The sequence below is a fragment of the Puntigrus tetrazona genome, chromosome 18, assembly GCF_018831695.1.
Source record: "Puntigrus tetrazona isolate hp1 chromosome 18, ASM1883169v1, whole genome shotgun sequence".
Taxonomy (NCBI): domain Eukaryota; kingdom Metazoa; phylum Chordata; class Actinopteri; order Cypriniformes; family Cyprinidae; genus Puntigrus; species Puntigrus tetrazona.
In genome coordinates, this window is record NC_056716.1 from 5,434,670 (window position 1) to 5,449,606 (window position 14,937).

General features: G+C 39.3%; 1 protein-coding gene and 1 pseudogene across 1 annotated transcript; both read left to right on the forward strand.

Moving 5' to 3' along the window:
- The first annotated feature begins 204 nt into the window (after positions 1-204).
- On the forward strand, positions 205-3,431 carry LOC122363154 (extracellular calcium-sensing receptor-like). The gene is made up of 6 exons (XM_043265123.1): positions 205-425; positions 519-810; positions 1,012-1,800; positions 1,875-2,102; positions 2,248-2,368; positions 2,518-3,431. The coding sequence occupies exons 1-6, from the start codon at positions 205-207 to the stop codon at positions 3,429-3,431; spliced, it is 2,565 nt and encodes an 854-aa protein (XP_043121058.1).
- Positions 3,432-11,146: 7,715 nt separating this feature from the next.
- Positions 11,147-14,325, forward strand: LOC122322951 (annotated as a pseudogene).
- Positions 14,326-14,937: the final 612 nt, after the last annotated feature.

Below are 14,937 nucleotides of genomic sequence, written 5' to 3' on the forward strand. Positions count from 1 at the left end.
CAAAAAATATTTTTATAAAAACACCCCCAGGGAAAATGGGAAGTTATTATTTTCTGAAAATCAAATCCTTTTCCCCTGAATGCTCTTTTTCTCTGTAATTAAACAAATAAGTGACAATCCCACAGGGCATTTTAAGGTATGATAAAATGCAGCACTGTTGCAGTTCTGTCTCAGAGGTTCCTGTCCTTCATACACACTACTGGAATGGCAAAGAGCACTGTGTCACTGTTGCTACTGCTGATGGTGGTGCACGGTGCCCTTGTGCCAGCTTCAGCACAACCCTGCAGTCTGCTTGGTCAGCCTGCCTTACCTGTACTTTCTGCAAAAGGAGACATCAACATTGGAGCGATATTCTCAATTCACAGAAGTGCTCTGCTAAAGATGCATCCTTTCACTTCCAAACCAGAGCCAACAACATGTGCCAGGTCTGTATGATCTAAAAAAAAAAACAAAAAAAAAAAAACAGCATGACAGATAAATCTTTGAAGTGTTACAAGACTGATGATTTGATTTTACAGGTTAAACTTGCGTGAATTTAAATTTGCTCAGACATTTATTTTTGCTATTGAGGAGATAAATAACAACACACAATTGTTGCCCGGTGTTTCTTTGGGTTATAAAATATATGATGCCTGTAACTCTATAGCTCTGGCTATCGATTCAGGCATGGCCTTGATGAATGGCTATGAAAAGGTTTTGAGAGATATATCTTGCTCTCGATCACCAGCTGTCCAGGCCATTGTTGGAGAGTCAACATCCTCTACTACCATAGCTTTGGCTACTGTGGTCGGGCCATTCAACATACCTGTTGTAAGAACTCTTACTTATACTGATTAAGCACGGCAACAAGTGAAAATATAAAATAAATATAAATATAGAAATCAGTGTTTTAAATTAGTTAGCATGTGTACACAAATAAATAAATATGTTAACTGCATAATCATGATTTATATTGAATTAACAAGGATCTAAAATAATAAGGTTAATGTACTCTGCTTCTTCATATTGCAGATCAGTCATTTTGCCACATGTGCTTGCCTGAGTAACAGGAAAAGATATCCATCCTTCTTCAGAACAATACCCAGTGATTATTACCAAAGTAGAGCTCTGGCTCAGCTTGTCAAGCACTTTGGCTGGACCTGGGTTGGGACGGTTAGGAGTCGCAGTGACTATGGTAATAATGGAATTGCAGCATTTGAGGAGGCTGCAAAAGAAGAGGGTGTTTGTATTGAATACTCAGAGGCTGTATTACGAACTGATGCACAAGAACAGTTTCTGAAGACACTGGAAGTGATAAAAAAAGGCACAGCCAGGGTAGTGGTGGCTTTTATCTCATTTGGAGATTTTGCCCCCCTTGTGAAAGTAATTGCAGAACAAAACCTTACAGGGCTGCAATGGGTTGGCAGTGAATCCTGGATAACATCTCGAAATCTTGCAGAATCCAAACAATACAGTTTCCTTTCTGGAGCAGTGGGCTTTGCTGTAGTAAATGCCAAGCTTCTGGGTCTGCGAGAATTCCTAGTGAATGTTCACCCTAATCAACAACCAACAAATGAACTTTTAAAAGAATTCTGGGAAACAGCATTTCAGTGCTCTTTCAGGAACACTGATAGTGGTGGCTGTACTGGTTTAGAGAAACTGTCAGAACTGCAGAATGAATACACTGATGTATCAGAGCTACGAATAGAACACAAAGCTTACACTGCTGCATATGCTGTTGCACACACACTGCATAATGTATTAAAAGACTTTAAATCCTCCACCAACAACAGCAAAGGAGAGCTGCCAACACCAAAAAAAGTAAGAACATTAATAATGAATAAACAAGCTGAAAAATCATACTTAAATAAATGATGTCTCTGACCTTCTTTTAGGTATTGCAGTATATGAGAGATGTGAGCTTCACTATGAATACAGGTGAGAATATCTTTTTTGATGCAAGTGGTGATCCAGTGGCAAGATATGACCTGGTGAATTGGCAGCCAGCCCAGGATGGAAGTTTGCAGTTTAAGCATGTGGGTGTCTATGACAGCTCACTACCTTTAGAGGAACGTCTTCAAGTCAATCAGAAACTCATACTTTGGGCAGGGAAGAATGGACAGGTATATTATATATATATATATATATATATATATATATATATATATATATATATATATATATATATATATATATATATATATATATATATAATTACTAAGTCAAACCATTATTTGGACAACTTATTAAAACAACATTTTCTTATAGTTGCCGGTGTCCTTGTGCAGTGAGAGCTGCCCCGGCACTAGGAAGGCTGTTCAAAAAGGTCGACCTGTCTGCTGTTATGACTGTATTCCATGTGCAGAAGGAGAAATCAGTAATGAGACAGGTAAATTTTCACATGCTGGTTAACTTTTATTAAAGTATGATAAATACGGAGCATAATACTGTCCATTGGTCATGTAATTTCTTGATGCATTTTCCATTTAAAATATATTTATATATATTTTATATTATTTTCTTGAAATTCCTTCACAGATTCTAGTGACTGCTTTCCTTGTGATTCGGAGTACTGGTCGAATGAAAGCAAAGACAGATGTGTATTAAAAGTGGTTGAATTCCTTTCCTATACAGAAATCATGGGGATGGTGCTTTGCATTTTTTCCTTTTTTGGGGTGTTAATAACAGCAATGGTATCTTTTCTTTTTTATCTTCATAAAGAAACACCTATAGTTAGAGCCAACAACTCAGAGCTGAGCTTCCTGCTGCTCTTCTCACTCACTCTGTGTTTTCTCTGTTCTCTTACTTTCATTGGTCGACCCACTGAGTGGTCCTGTATGTTGCGTCACACAGCATTTGGGATCACTTTTGTTCTCTGTATCTCCTGTGTTTTGGGGAAAACAATAGTGGTTTTAATGGCTTTCAGAGCTACACTTCCAGGAAGTAATGTCATGAAATGGTTTGGGCCTCTTCAACAGAGACTCAGTGTTGTTTCCTTAACGTTAATACAGGTGATTATCTGTGTGCTTTGGTTAACAATATCCCCTCCTTTCCCGTATATGAATTTAAGCTATTACAGAGAAAAGATTATTCTAGAATGTAACTTAGGTTCGGCTCTTGGATTCTGGATTGTTCTAGGTTATACTGGCCTGCTGTCAATCTTGTGTTTTGTTTTAGCTTTTTTTGCTCGTAAGCTCCCTGATAACTTCAATGAAGCCAAGTTCATCACATTCAGTATGCTCATATTCTGTGCTGTATGGATCACATTTATTCCAGCTTATGTCAGTTCTCCTGGAAAATATACTGTAGCTGTAGAGATATTTGCCATTTCAGTTTCAAGTTTTGGTTTACTATTTTGTATATTTGCCCCAAAATGTTACATAATTTTGCTAAAACCAGAGAAAAATACAAAGAAACAAATGATGGGGAAAGCTTCATCTACAACTCTTTGAAACTGATTAAAGGCCTACATAGCCAGCTGTATCAAATACATTTCTCCCACAGGCTGTGGAAGGCTCTGCAGTGTATGCCGGGTCAGCACTAGACAGAGTGGACTCTCAGTGACCATCTCCATCACAGCCATATTCTGGACCTGCATTATGTACTTTTTAATAAGAAACGATGTAGATTTTTTGCAATTAACAACAAACAGAAGTTTTCCATGAATTAATTTCTTTAGTTTCCTGCATTTTTAGCTTTACCAATATAGCCATGCATCAATTTAAAAGGATTCCCTTTATTTATATAGCACTTTATAGAATGCAGATTATATAAATAGGTTAAGCATTTAGCTCGTACAAATGTTATTAATTTATATGAACACTGAACCTCATACATATCAATATTAAATATATACTAATTTATTTTGACTGTATAACTGTAACTTCATCAATGTTATAAACTGTAAAAAATGTATTCATGCAGATTTGGAACTACTCGAGGGTGAGAAATTAAAATGTTTGGGTGAACTATTCTTTTATGCCTAGCTTAAAACCACACCCCACCACATTAGTTTCTAGTGCTGCCATGTTGAAGTGCACATCAAAGCAGTGTATCGATTCTTTTGGTTATGCATATACTGTGCACAGAATTTTCCAAATTCAACAGAACTTGTTTTAAATTCAATGTAACATTACCGATTTCACCACACGGTGTCAGTGCTCTTTAAAAATAGTGACTGTGATGCTGCATTTTGAGCAAGACCTAATGAGTAAGAGCTGAATTAACATTTTTTTATTAGTTTGTATTACACTTTAGTCATTATTTTGTCATTCTTCATTGTGTTACATGCTAGCCAGTTTCTAGTCCAGGGGAACTAGGCTCAGCAAATAACTAGAATGGGAGAGGGAAGGCACCAAGACCTCTTGTCTGTAGTCCAAATAGCACCAGAGTAAACAACAATGAGTTGAAGCTCTTTTTTTTATTATTCAAAGCATAAGGAACAAAGTAAAAAGAGTACAAACTTCAGGAGGCGGCCAAAGGCCAACATAACAAACAAAAATAATCTAAATAAGAATTAAAGCTAACTTACCTATACCGTAACCAAAAGAAAAAAGAAAAGAATGACAAATTAACTACCCTAACTCCTTAACTAACCCAAAAACCAGGAGAAAAAAGTAATTAAAATAAAAAGGCACCCCCTCCCTACAAACTCCTTACAAAATAAAGAAAACTTAAATATAAAGTTTTACAAGTCTCCCACTTTAGCCACAATAATCAAGGTTTAAATGGCAAACACTTTGGCACCAGAGACAAGAGGCCTAGGTCCTCAGCAGCAATCAGCAACCATCTCCCCCTCTCCGCTTGCTCTGGGAAAATGTTGGCTTTATATGCTGGTTTTCTTCCGAGTGCAGCCAATCAGTGGAGTAGTGTTGCCCAGGTAGTAAAACAGCAACAGGTGAAGACAATCAAGTCATAGACAGCAGCAGACTTGGAAAGAAAAACAAAAACAGCAAAGCAAAAAAAAAAACAATGCAATACATCAAGATGTAACACCCGCACCATTAAAAAAGATTTTTACAACCAAAAGATGGTAAAAATCACCTACTGTACTCCAAAAACTCCAGTAATAAATAAACCCACTTATGTCTCAACACTTGCAGTCCTAGACAGAGCATCTGCCACCAGATTTTCTTTACCACGGATGTGTTGAAGATGTAAGTTATACTCCTGGAGAACCAGAGCCCAGCGCATCAAACGCTGATTGGAGTTAGACATGCGGGAAAGAAAGATCAGTGGATTATGGTCAGTATAGACCTCAATAGGCACAACACTGCTTCCTAAATAAACTTCGAAATGTTGCAGAGCTAACAGCAAAGCAAGGGCTTCCTTCTCAATCGTGCTGTAGCGTTGTTGACATTTCGAGAACTTCTTTGAAAAATAGCAAATAGGATGGTCAATACCACAAGAGTCCTCTTGCAGAAGAACTGCTCCAGCACCAGTAGCACTTGCATCTACTTGGAGTTTAAAAGGCAGATCAAAATTAGGAGCAGACAACACAGGGGCATGGCAGAGAAGATCCTTAGCAGCCTGAAAGGCCTTATCACAGTCGGTGCTCCACTTAAAACTCTTGGTGGTACTAAGAAGGTCGGTAAGAGGGGACACAATAGTAGAAAAGTTACAACAAAACCCTCTATAGTAGCCAGTCATTCCCAAAAACCGGCGTAGATCTCGCTTATTACGGGGTGTAGGAAACTCAAGTATGGCTGCAACCTTAGCCTCAACCGGCTTAACAAAACCCAGGCCCACTTGTTTCCCCAAATATGTTACTACAGCTTTACCAATCTCACATTTAGCAAGATTCAAGGTTAAGGAGGCCGCGCCAAACGACTGAATACCAACTCCAAAATCGTTATGTGTTCCTCCCAGGTTTTTGAGTAGATGATAACATCATCTAGGTATGCATCACAGTTTGGAACACCTGACAACACCAGCTGCATTAAGCGTTGGAAGGTGGCAGGAGCATTTCGCATACCAAAAGCTAGAACATTATATTGAAGGAAGTGATCAGAGGTGACAAAGGCGGAAATCTCAGCAGCACGTGGGGTTAAAGGCACCTGCCAATAACCCTTTAGCAAATCTAATTTAGTAACATATTTAGCAGAGCCTACTCGGTCAACACAGTCTTCCAGCCGAGGTAGGGGGAAGGCATCAGGTTTTGTCAGAGAATTAACCTTACGATAGTCAGTGCAGAAACGATAAGAGCCATCAGGCTTAGGCACTAACAGACACGGCGAGCTCCAAGGACTCTGACTAGGCAGTGCCAGGTCATGCTGTAGCATATATTCAACTTCAGATCTCATTATGTCGCGTTTCCTTGGGTTTACTCTATAGGGATGTTGTTTAACTGGACAAAATTCACCGACATCAATATCATGTGTCAGCAGAGTTGTTCTACCTGGCACATCTGAAAAGAGTGAAGGAAAATCATCAATTAATTTAACTACTTGTTCCCCCTGCTCTGTTCCAAGGTGTGCAAGAAAGTTCGGCAAATCACTCAGTATAGCAGAGTTCTTAAGTTTCTTATCAACGATTGAAGCAGTTTTAAGAACCTTTTCTTCAGACACATCACTCACTGTAGCCACAGCTACGGGTGAAACAGGCGAAACTGGCTTCTCTCCACGCACAACAAACTGCTTCAACATATTTATATGACACATACGGGTTTTACGACGACGATCAGGAGTATGTATAACATAGTTGGTGTCGCTGACCTTCTCTTTGACTTCATAAGGGCCTGAAAATTTAGCTCGAAATACAGAACCAGGGTCAGGTAAAAGAACAAGGACAGAATCACCGGGTTGAAAACTACGATTCACACTTTTCTTATCGTAGTGGGATTTCATTCTTGACTGAGCTATGGTCAAATGTTCCTGAGCGACCTTGCAGGCCACATGCAACCGTTCACGAACAGTGCTTACATAGTCAAGAACAGTCACAGGAGGAGAGTCTTTAGCTAATAACTGTTCACTAAGCAACTTCAAAGGGCCACGCACAGTGTGTCCAAATACAAGATCTGCTGGACTAAAACCAAGACTCTCTTGTTCTGCTTCACGGGCAGCGAACATAAGATATGGAAGACCCTCAGCCCAGTCCTTCCCATGGGCTACACAATAGGAGCACAACATTGACTTAAGGGTTTGATGAAATCTCTCAAGCGCACCCTGAGATCTGGGTGATTGGTGCTTGAGAGCTGGTGTTTGATCCCTAACTCAGCAAGGGCTTGTGTGAACACTTTGGATGTAAAATTCGATCCTTGATCAGTTTGTACAATACGGGGCAAACCAAAGGTGGTACAAAACTTCACCAACTCTTTAATTACCACCTGAGCCCTAATGGAACGCAAAGGTACCGCTTCTGGAAAACGTGTAGCAGTACACATGATCGTTAATATATATTCCTGCCCAGTCTTGGACCTAGGTAATGGACCAACACAGTCAACGAGGAGTCGCTCAAAAGGTTCTTTCATTACCGGAATTGGCTGTAAAGGGGCAACTGGTATATTTTTATTTGGTTTCCCAGCCAATTGACAAACAGGGCACGATCTACAAAAATTTGACACATCGGAATTTAGTCCGGGCCAGTAGAAATAGCGGGAAACTCGTCGAAAAGTTTTGGTGACACCCAGATGTCCAGATAACACGTGTTCATGAGCCAGTTTTAACACATGCTCTCGATAACCAACTGGCAATACAATTTGGACAGCAACTTGCGAACCTGGATGGACACCACCTTTCCATTTACGCATGAGCACAGAATTTTCCCAAAAATAGGTTACGTTAGTTTTTGACCCTTCACTAAAGGGAACAGCAGCCTCAATACACTTTACTAACGAAGCATCTAATTTCTGTGCTGCTGTCAACTGTTCCCTACCAACTTTCAAAGGGAATAGTTCTCCATCCTCACTACCAACACAGGTTTCTGGCTCTACACACAAGTCATCCTCCGCCGGCTGCCCAGAAGATGGTAAAACCAAAAATGACTCCGAGAGGTCTATCATGTCATTGAATTTAGAAGATTGAGCACGAGTTACAACACACGCAGGGAAAACAGTCGGAAAATTCTGTGCCAAATCAACTTGTTCATCCACACTTGGATTATGAACCACAATTGGCCGGGGAAAAACCTCTCCGCCTGCAAGATCATTTCCGAGAATGACTCCTACTCCCTTAACAGGTAACTGAGAACGCGTACCCAAGTTTTACAGTCCCTGTCACAAGGTCAGATTTCAAAAAGACGTTGTGGAGAGGAACATTGATGCACTGCATTCCAATTCCACGTATAAGCACGTCTGTACCAGAATAAGTCTCAATAGTGCGAGGTAGTAACTCCTCTAAAATAAATGACTGAACCGAGCCCGTATCCCTCAAAATAGTCACAGGTTTACAGTCAGAGTCCCCCGGAACAGACACTGACCCTGACAAAAGGAAAGGATGATACGACGCATCGGTTGTACAAGTCTCCTCATGTACTGACTGCATGAGCGCAACACTTTTAAATTTGGATGCAGAATTCTTTTCTTTCCAGAGCTCGCAATCAGAAATTAAATGCCCAGAATCAAGACAATAAAAACAAACACGTTTATCCCCTAAAGCCTTTTTCCGACGAACTACTAACGGGGTCTCACTTTTCCCAAAACGTGAAAACCCCAAGCGAATTCTCCATCAGGAGATTCATCAACAGAAGGTGGCACATTTACACGACGTGCAGTGGAAAACACACTACGGTGAGTCAAGGCGAACTCATCAGCTACGACAGCCGCATCAGAAAGATTTGTAACTCTCTGCTCATTTAAGTGAACAACTATATTTTCTGGTACACAGTTTTTAAAGTCCTCCAGTAAGACCAGCTCCTGAAGCTGAGGAAGAGTCATGATCGCACTGGAGAGACACCACCTCTCAAAAAGGGTTCTCTTTTCCCTCGCAAATTCAACAAACGTCTGTTTGGCTGTTTTCACATGGGTTCTAAATTTTTGACGGTATGCCTCTGGCACCAATTCAAACGCTCTCAAAACTGCAGATTTTACCATATCATAATCAAGGGATTGATCTATTGGGAGTGCCGAACAAACTTCTTGTGCTTTGCCAGAAAGTGTGCACTGCAAAAGCAGAGCCCATACATCTTTTGGCCAGCGCAATTTCATAGCCACCCGTTCAAACGCAACAAAATATGAGTCTACTTCGGCTTCTCTAAAGGGAGGTACGAGTTTAAGGTATTTGCCAACATCAAATTCCGGCTCAGAGGTTGAATTATCACTAGCCTGTTGTACACCTACAGCAGATGACGAGTCAGAAGACGAAACTGAGGGGATTCTAGAGCGAGGCATAGGAACTGGCCCTCGATTTAATTCCTGCGCACGCAAATCTAACTCGCGCATCTTAATATCCCTATCTGCCTGAGCCTCTATAGCACGAAGCCTGATCCTCTGACCCTCACACTCCTGTTTTTTTATTTGAAGATCTAACTCTCTGAGCTTAACAGCTAACAAAGACTCACCCAAAGACTCAGTCTCTGGCCCAGGAAGAACCTCACCTCTCACAGCATCTGCTGTGACCCCAGATGGTTCCTTGGCCCCAGTGACAGAGTACTCTGGCAAAATGCCTTCATCAACTAACTTTTGTCGCAGAAACTCTTTAATAACTTGCTTGGTATCTTGTCTTGAAACCTCAATATTAAAGAAATCTGCAATTAAAAATAAATCTACCTTCCTGCAACGTTCAAAAACCTCTATGGTAGGAGAAAGAGTAAATGAAACCAAATCAAATTCCATAATTCCCACTACCACAGAGGCCTTCTCCTCCACCAAAAGAAAACAGCCAAACAGAACAAGAAAATGAGCAGATACTTACAATTTATACAACCGTCAACTTTTACTCAAATGGACGAGCCCCCACTTGTTACATGCTAGCCAGTTTCTAGTCCAGGGGAACTAGGCTCAGCAAATAACTAGAATGGGAGAGGGAAGGCACCAAGACCTCTTGTCTGTAGTCCAAATAGCACCAGAGTAAACAACAATGAGTTGAAGCTCTTTTTTTTTTATTATTCAAAGCATAAGGAACAAAGTAAAAAGAGTACAAACTTCAGGAGGAGGCCAAAGGCCAACATAACAAACAAAAATAATCTAAATAAGAATTAAAGCTAACTTACCTATACCGTAACCAAAAGAAAAAAGAAAAGAATGACAAATTAACTACCCTAACTCCTTAACTAACCCAAAAACCAGGAGAAAAAAGTAATTAAAATAAAAAGGCACCCCCTCCCTACAAACTCCTTACAAAATAAAGAAAACTTAAATATAAAGTTTTACAAGTCTCCCACTTTAGCCACAATAATCAAGGTTTAAATGGCAAACACTTTGGCACCAGAGACAAGAGGCCTAGGTCCTCAGCAGCAATCCGCAACCATCTCCCCCTCTCCGCTTGCTCTGGGAAAATGCTGGCTTTATATGCTGGTTTTCTTCCGAGTGCAGCCAATCAGTGGAGTAGTGTTGCCCAGGTAGTAAAACAGCAACAGGTGAAGACAATCAAGTCATAGACAGCAGCAGACTTGGAAAGAAAAACAAAAACAGCAAAGCAAAAAAAAAACACAATGCAATACATCAAGATGTAACAATTGACAGTCCTTTTACTCTATATAAAATGTACATTTCTTAATATTCAAAGTCATGCTATAAACTATAAACTCGTTATACAGTCATAAGTGTAATTAGCTAAAGTGTTTAGCATTGTTATTTTTCTAGCAACAGCGGCACATTCATTTTTTTTTTTTTTTTTTTTTTTAAATTCTACTCTTATGAAAATTATCCATGGTTCGTGCAGTAAAACTGTAGCAATCAAAAGATCCGTCAGACCTCAAAAGATCTTTCTCTGCTGATGTCCACACTGCAAAATCTTTTTGAGCAACAAGATCAGCAGTGCTCCAGATGCTCATGCGTAATCTCTTCAGAACATTTAAGTCTGTCCCGGTCCACCATCTCCCACCACTTCTATATGAATGATGCTTGAACCCTGTCCAGGAAACAAACTCTTCAGACTCCTTTTTTGAGTGCTAGAAGTGAATGAGAGTGAATGATTTATGATGCCACGCCCAAAGGGCATTTTAATATATGATAAAAGGCAGCATTACTCTTGTTCTGCCTCAGAAGTCCCTGCCCTGCATGCATACTGGCATGGCTAAGAGCTCTATGTCACTGCTGCTAACATTACTGGTGGTGTATGTCATCTGTCTACCAGCATCGGCACAAGTCTGCAGTCTGCTTGGTCAGTCCCCCCTTCCTCTACTTTCTGCAGATAGAGACATCAACATCGGGGCAATTTTCTCACTCCACAAAAGTGCTCTGTTGAAGATACATAATTTCACTTCCAAACCAGGGCAAACAACATGTGGAAGGTCTGTATGATAATGACTGTGTAAGGCATGTCGTTAACAAAATGTAGTAATAATAATAATGTTAATGATAATAAATTAACATGCAGTGATTATTTGCAACATATTCAGCTGATGCTTTTTTTTCACAGCTTGAACTTGCGTGAATTTAAATTTGTTCAGACTCTGATTTTTGCAATTGAGGAGATCAATAACAGCACACTGTTGCCTGGTGTTTCTTTGGGCTATAAGATATATGATTCCTGTGGCTCAATAGCTCAGGCTATCTTCTCAGGCATGGCTTTGATGAATGGCTATGAAGAGACTTTAAGCGATACATCCTGCTCTAGACCATCAGCTGTTCATGCCATTGTTGGAGAATCAAACTCTTCTCCCACCATTGGCTTGGCTTCTTTAGTTGGTCCATTCAGCATACCTGTTGTAAGTGTGTTATTATGTTCAAGTAAATATAGAAAGCAATGTGTCTGGTTTATTAACAGTCTGTTTAGTAAAATTGTGCTTTTATGATACAGAAATAGAATAAAAATAGACAATGAAAAAGTAAATGGAAAATATACATGCATGCAGTTAACATGCTCTGCTTTTTTTCATATCTGCTGTAGATCAGTCATTTTGCCACATGTGCTTGCCTAAGTAACAAAAAAAGATATCCATCCTTCTTCAGAACAATACCTAGTGATTATTACCAAAGTAGAGCTCTGGCTCAGCTTGTCAAGCACTTTGGCTGGACCTGGGTTGGGACGGTCAGGAGTCGCAGTGACTATGGCAATAATGGAATTGCAGCATTTGAGGAGGCTGCGAAACAAGAAGGGATTTGTATTGAGTATTCAGAAGCTGTATTTAAAACTGATCCAGAAGAGCAATTTATGAAGACAATAGAAGTTATAAAGAAGGGCACAGCCAGGGTGGTGCTGGCTTTTATGGCATTTGGAGATTTTGTAATCCTCCTGAAAGTAATTGCTCAACACAACATCACAGGGATACAGTGGGTTGGCAGTGAATCCTGGATTACCTCTCGAAATCTGGCAGAAACTAAGGAATATAGTTTCCTTTCTGAGCTGTAGGTTTTGCTATAGCAAATGCTAAACTTATGGGCCTACAAGAGTTCCTAGTGAATGTTCACCTGATCAAGAACCAAACAATGAACTTTTAAAAGAATTTTGGGAAACAGTTTTTCAGTGCTCTTTCAGGAACACTGGCAGTGATGGCTGTACTGGTTCAGAGAAACTGGAAGATCTGCAAAATGAATACACTGATGTATCAGAGCTACGGATAGTAAATAAGGTATATACTGCAGTGTATGCTGTTGCATATACATTACATAATGTCTTCAGATCCTCTACCAACAGCAGCAAAGGGCAATGGCCCACACCACAAAAGGTATGTAAGAGCATGAAGAAATATATATATATATATATATATATATATATATATATATATATATATATATATATATATATATATATACACATACATTGTAACAGTTATGCATAACTAGATGAACCAACCCTGAACATAAACATTGACCCCACATATTTATTATTATTTATTATTATTATTATAAGTATAATTACCATGTAATAAAGATACCTTTAATATAAAAACAAGCAAACAAAAAAACTGAAATTAATAATGTATGTGCCATTTTTTACTCAGATGTTGGAATATATGAAAGATGTGAGCTTCACTGTTAAAACAGGTGAGAAAATCTTCTTTGATGTAAGTGGTGATCCAGTAGCAGATATGATCTGGTGAACAGCGGCACATTCATTTTTTTTTTTTTTTTTAAATTCTACTCTTATGAAAATTATCCATGGTTCGTGCAGTAAAACTGTAGCAATCAAAAGATCCGTCAGACCTCAAAAGATCTTTCTCTGCTGATGTCCACACTGCAAAATCTTTTTGAGCAACAAGATCAGCAGTGCTCCAGATGCTCATGCGTAATCTCTTCAGAACATTTAAGTCTGTCCCGGTCCACCATCTCCCACCACTTCTATAACAGTGAAAAATGTGGTGCAATCGTCAGCTATTAAAACCAGCACACTTAGCAGTCAGTTCTCAGCTTCACACACACACACACACACACACACACAACCTCCAATTAACCAACCACATCCAATGCTGACACACCCCTCTCTTCCTTCTGTCCTGTGAGGGACCGAGCCAGGCAATCAGAAGCACAGAGAATGTATTCCAAATATATGTGGATATTTAATAAACTTTGGCAAAAATTAATCTGCACAATTGAGGAACCCTTGCTCTCAAACGACAACAAAACCACATTTTTACAATCGGACTAGTCCATACGACTCACACAGGTGGGAAACAAGACAACAGCAAAGTACAAATAATAAGTAATCCACTACTTAATACCAAAAACTGTCTGAGGCAAAATGCAGGACAGTCTTGTTTTGTGAACCCCAGAAAGTAAAAAGCTAGCTGTGCAAAGGCACAGAAATCGGTCAGTTTTGAATAGTTGAAGTATTTGCTATAGACAAATGTGGAGTTTTGTGCTCACACGGTGCATGCCATTGAAATTAATGTATTGTACTGTAAATACATTTGACTGGTGTGTCTGTCACATGACTTTTGGTTAAATCAAGGACATTATTAACTTCTTTATATTTACTTTAAATGCTAAGATTGAGGTTTTGGTAAGGAGCATTTAATTTCTGACGCATACTTCATTGTTCGGCTAATCACAATGCCAGTTAGTTTCAGCTGGCCAATTGGAGCAGATCTTGTGCTTGTTGGAAAGACAGGCTTTGTAGAAAAAAGATGTGTTTGAGAGAGACGGGGGATAAAGGACCTACATTAACGTAAAGTATTTTAAAAATAATGCTTTTTTTTTTTAAAGCATGTCAACATATTATGTTATACTAAATACACAAAATATCATATTGTCATGTTGTGTATAAACTGGAACCAAAGGCAGAGGTAGAGGAGTACAATGAGGATTAACGAAAACAGCAGAGAGATATAAACAACAGGCTTGGAGAATGAATGATCAACAATCCTTATCTGACTGGGAAAGCACGTATCAAACATATAGCAAACATAGTCCATTTGTGGGGTGCAGGTCACATTCTGTAGTCCAGGAAACCATAGAACAACATAGGGATGTGAACAATAGACCCGACACTGGAGGAATGACTGAGTGTAGCTTATATAGGGTGGAGCTGATTGAGATCAGGTGACGATGATTAGTATTCAGGTGAGTTTGAACTGGAAGTTAGTGTGACGGGTGAGTGTGGCTCTGGTGAACGCCTGACACATATGACCTCTTTAATATAACCAAGGTTCAAGACTTAGCTACTTTTCATAAGTTTGCCACTTGAACAAGATGATTTGAAAAGATGATTTAATTAAAAATGTAAAAATATGGTTGAAAAAATTGTGTCCAAAAAATCAAACATACACAGAAATGATGGTTTGAGCCTATACAACATTTTCAGTAAGCTTTATTGATGAAACATATGCAGAAATCATACAATACACCCATTAGTCAGACTACTTACACAAACTGAACAAAAATAGATTAATATTTTATTCATTTAATTTACTATTGCTGGT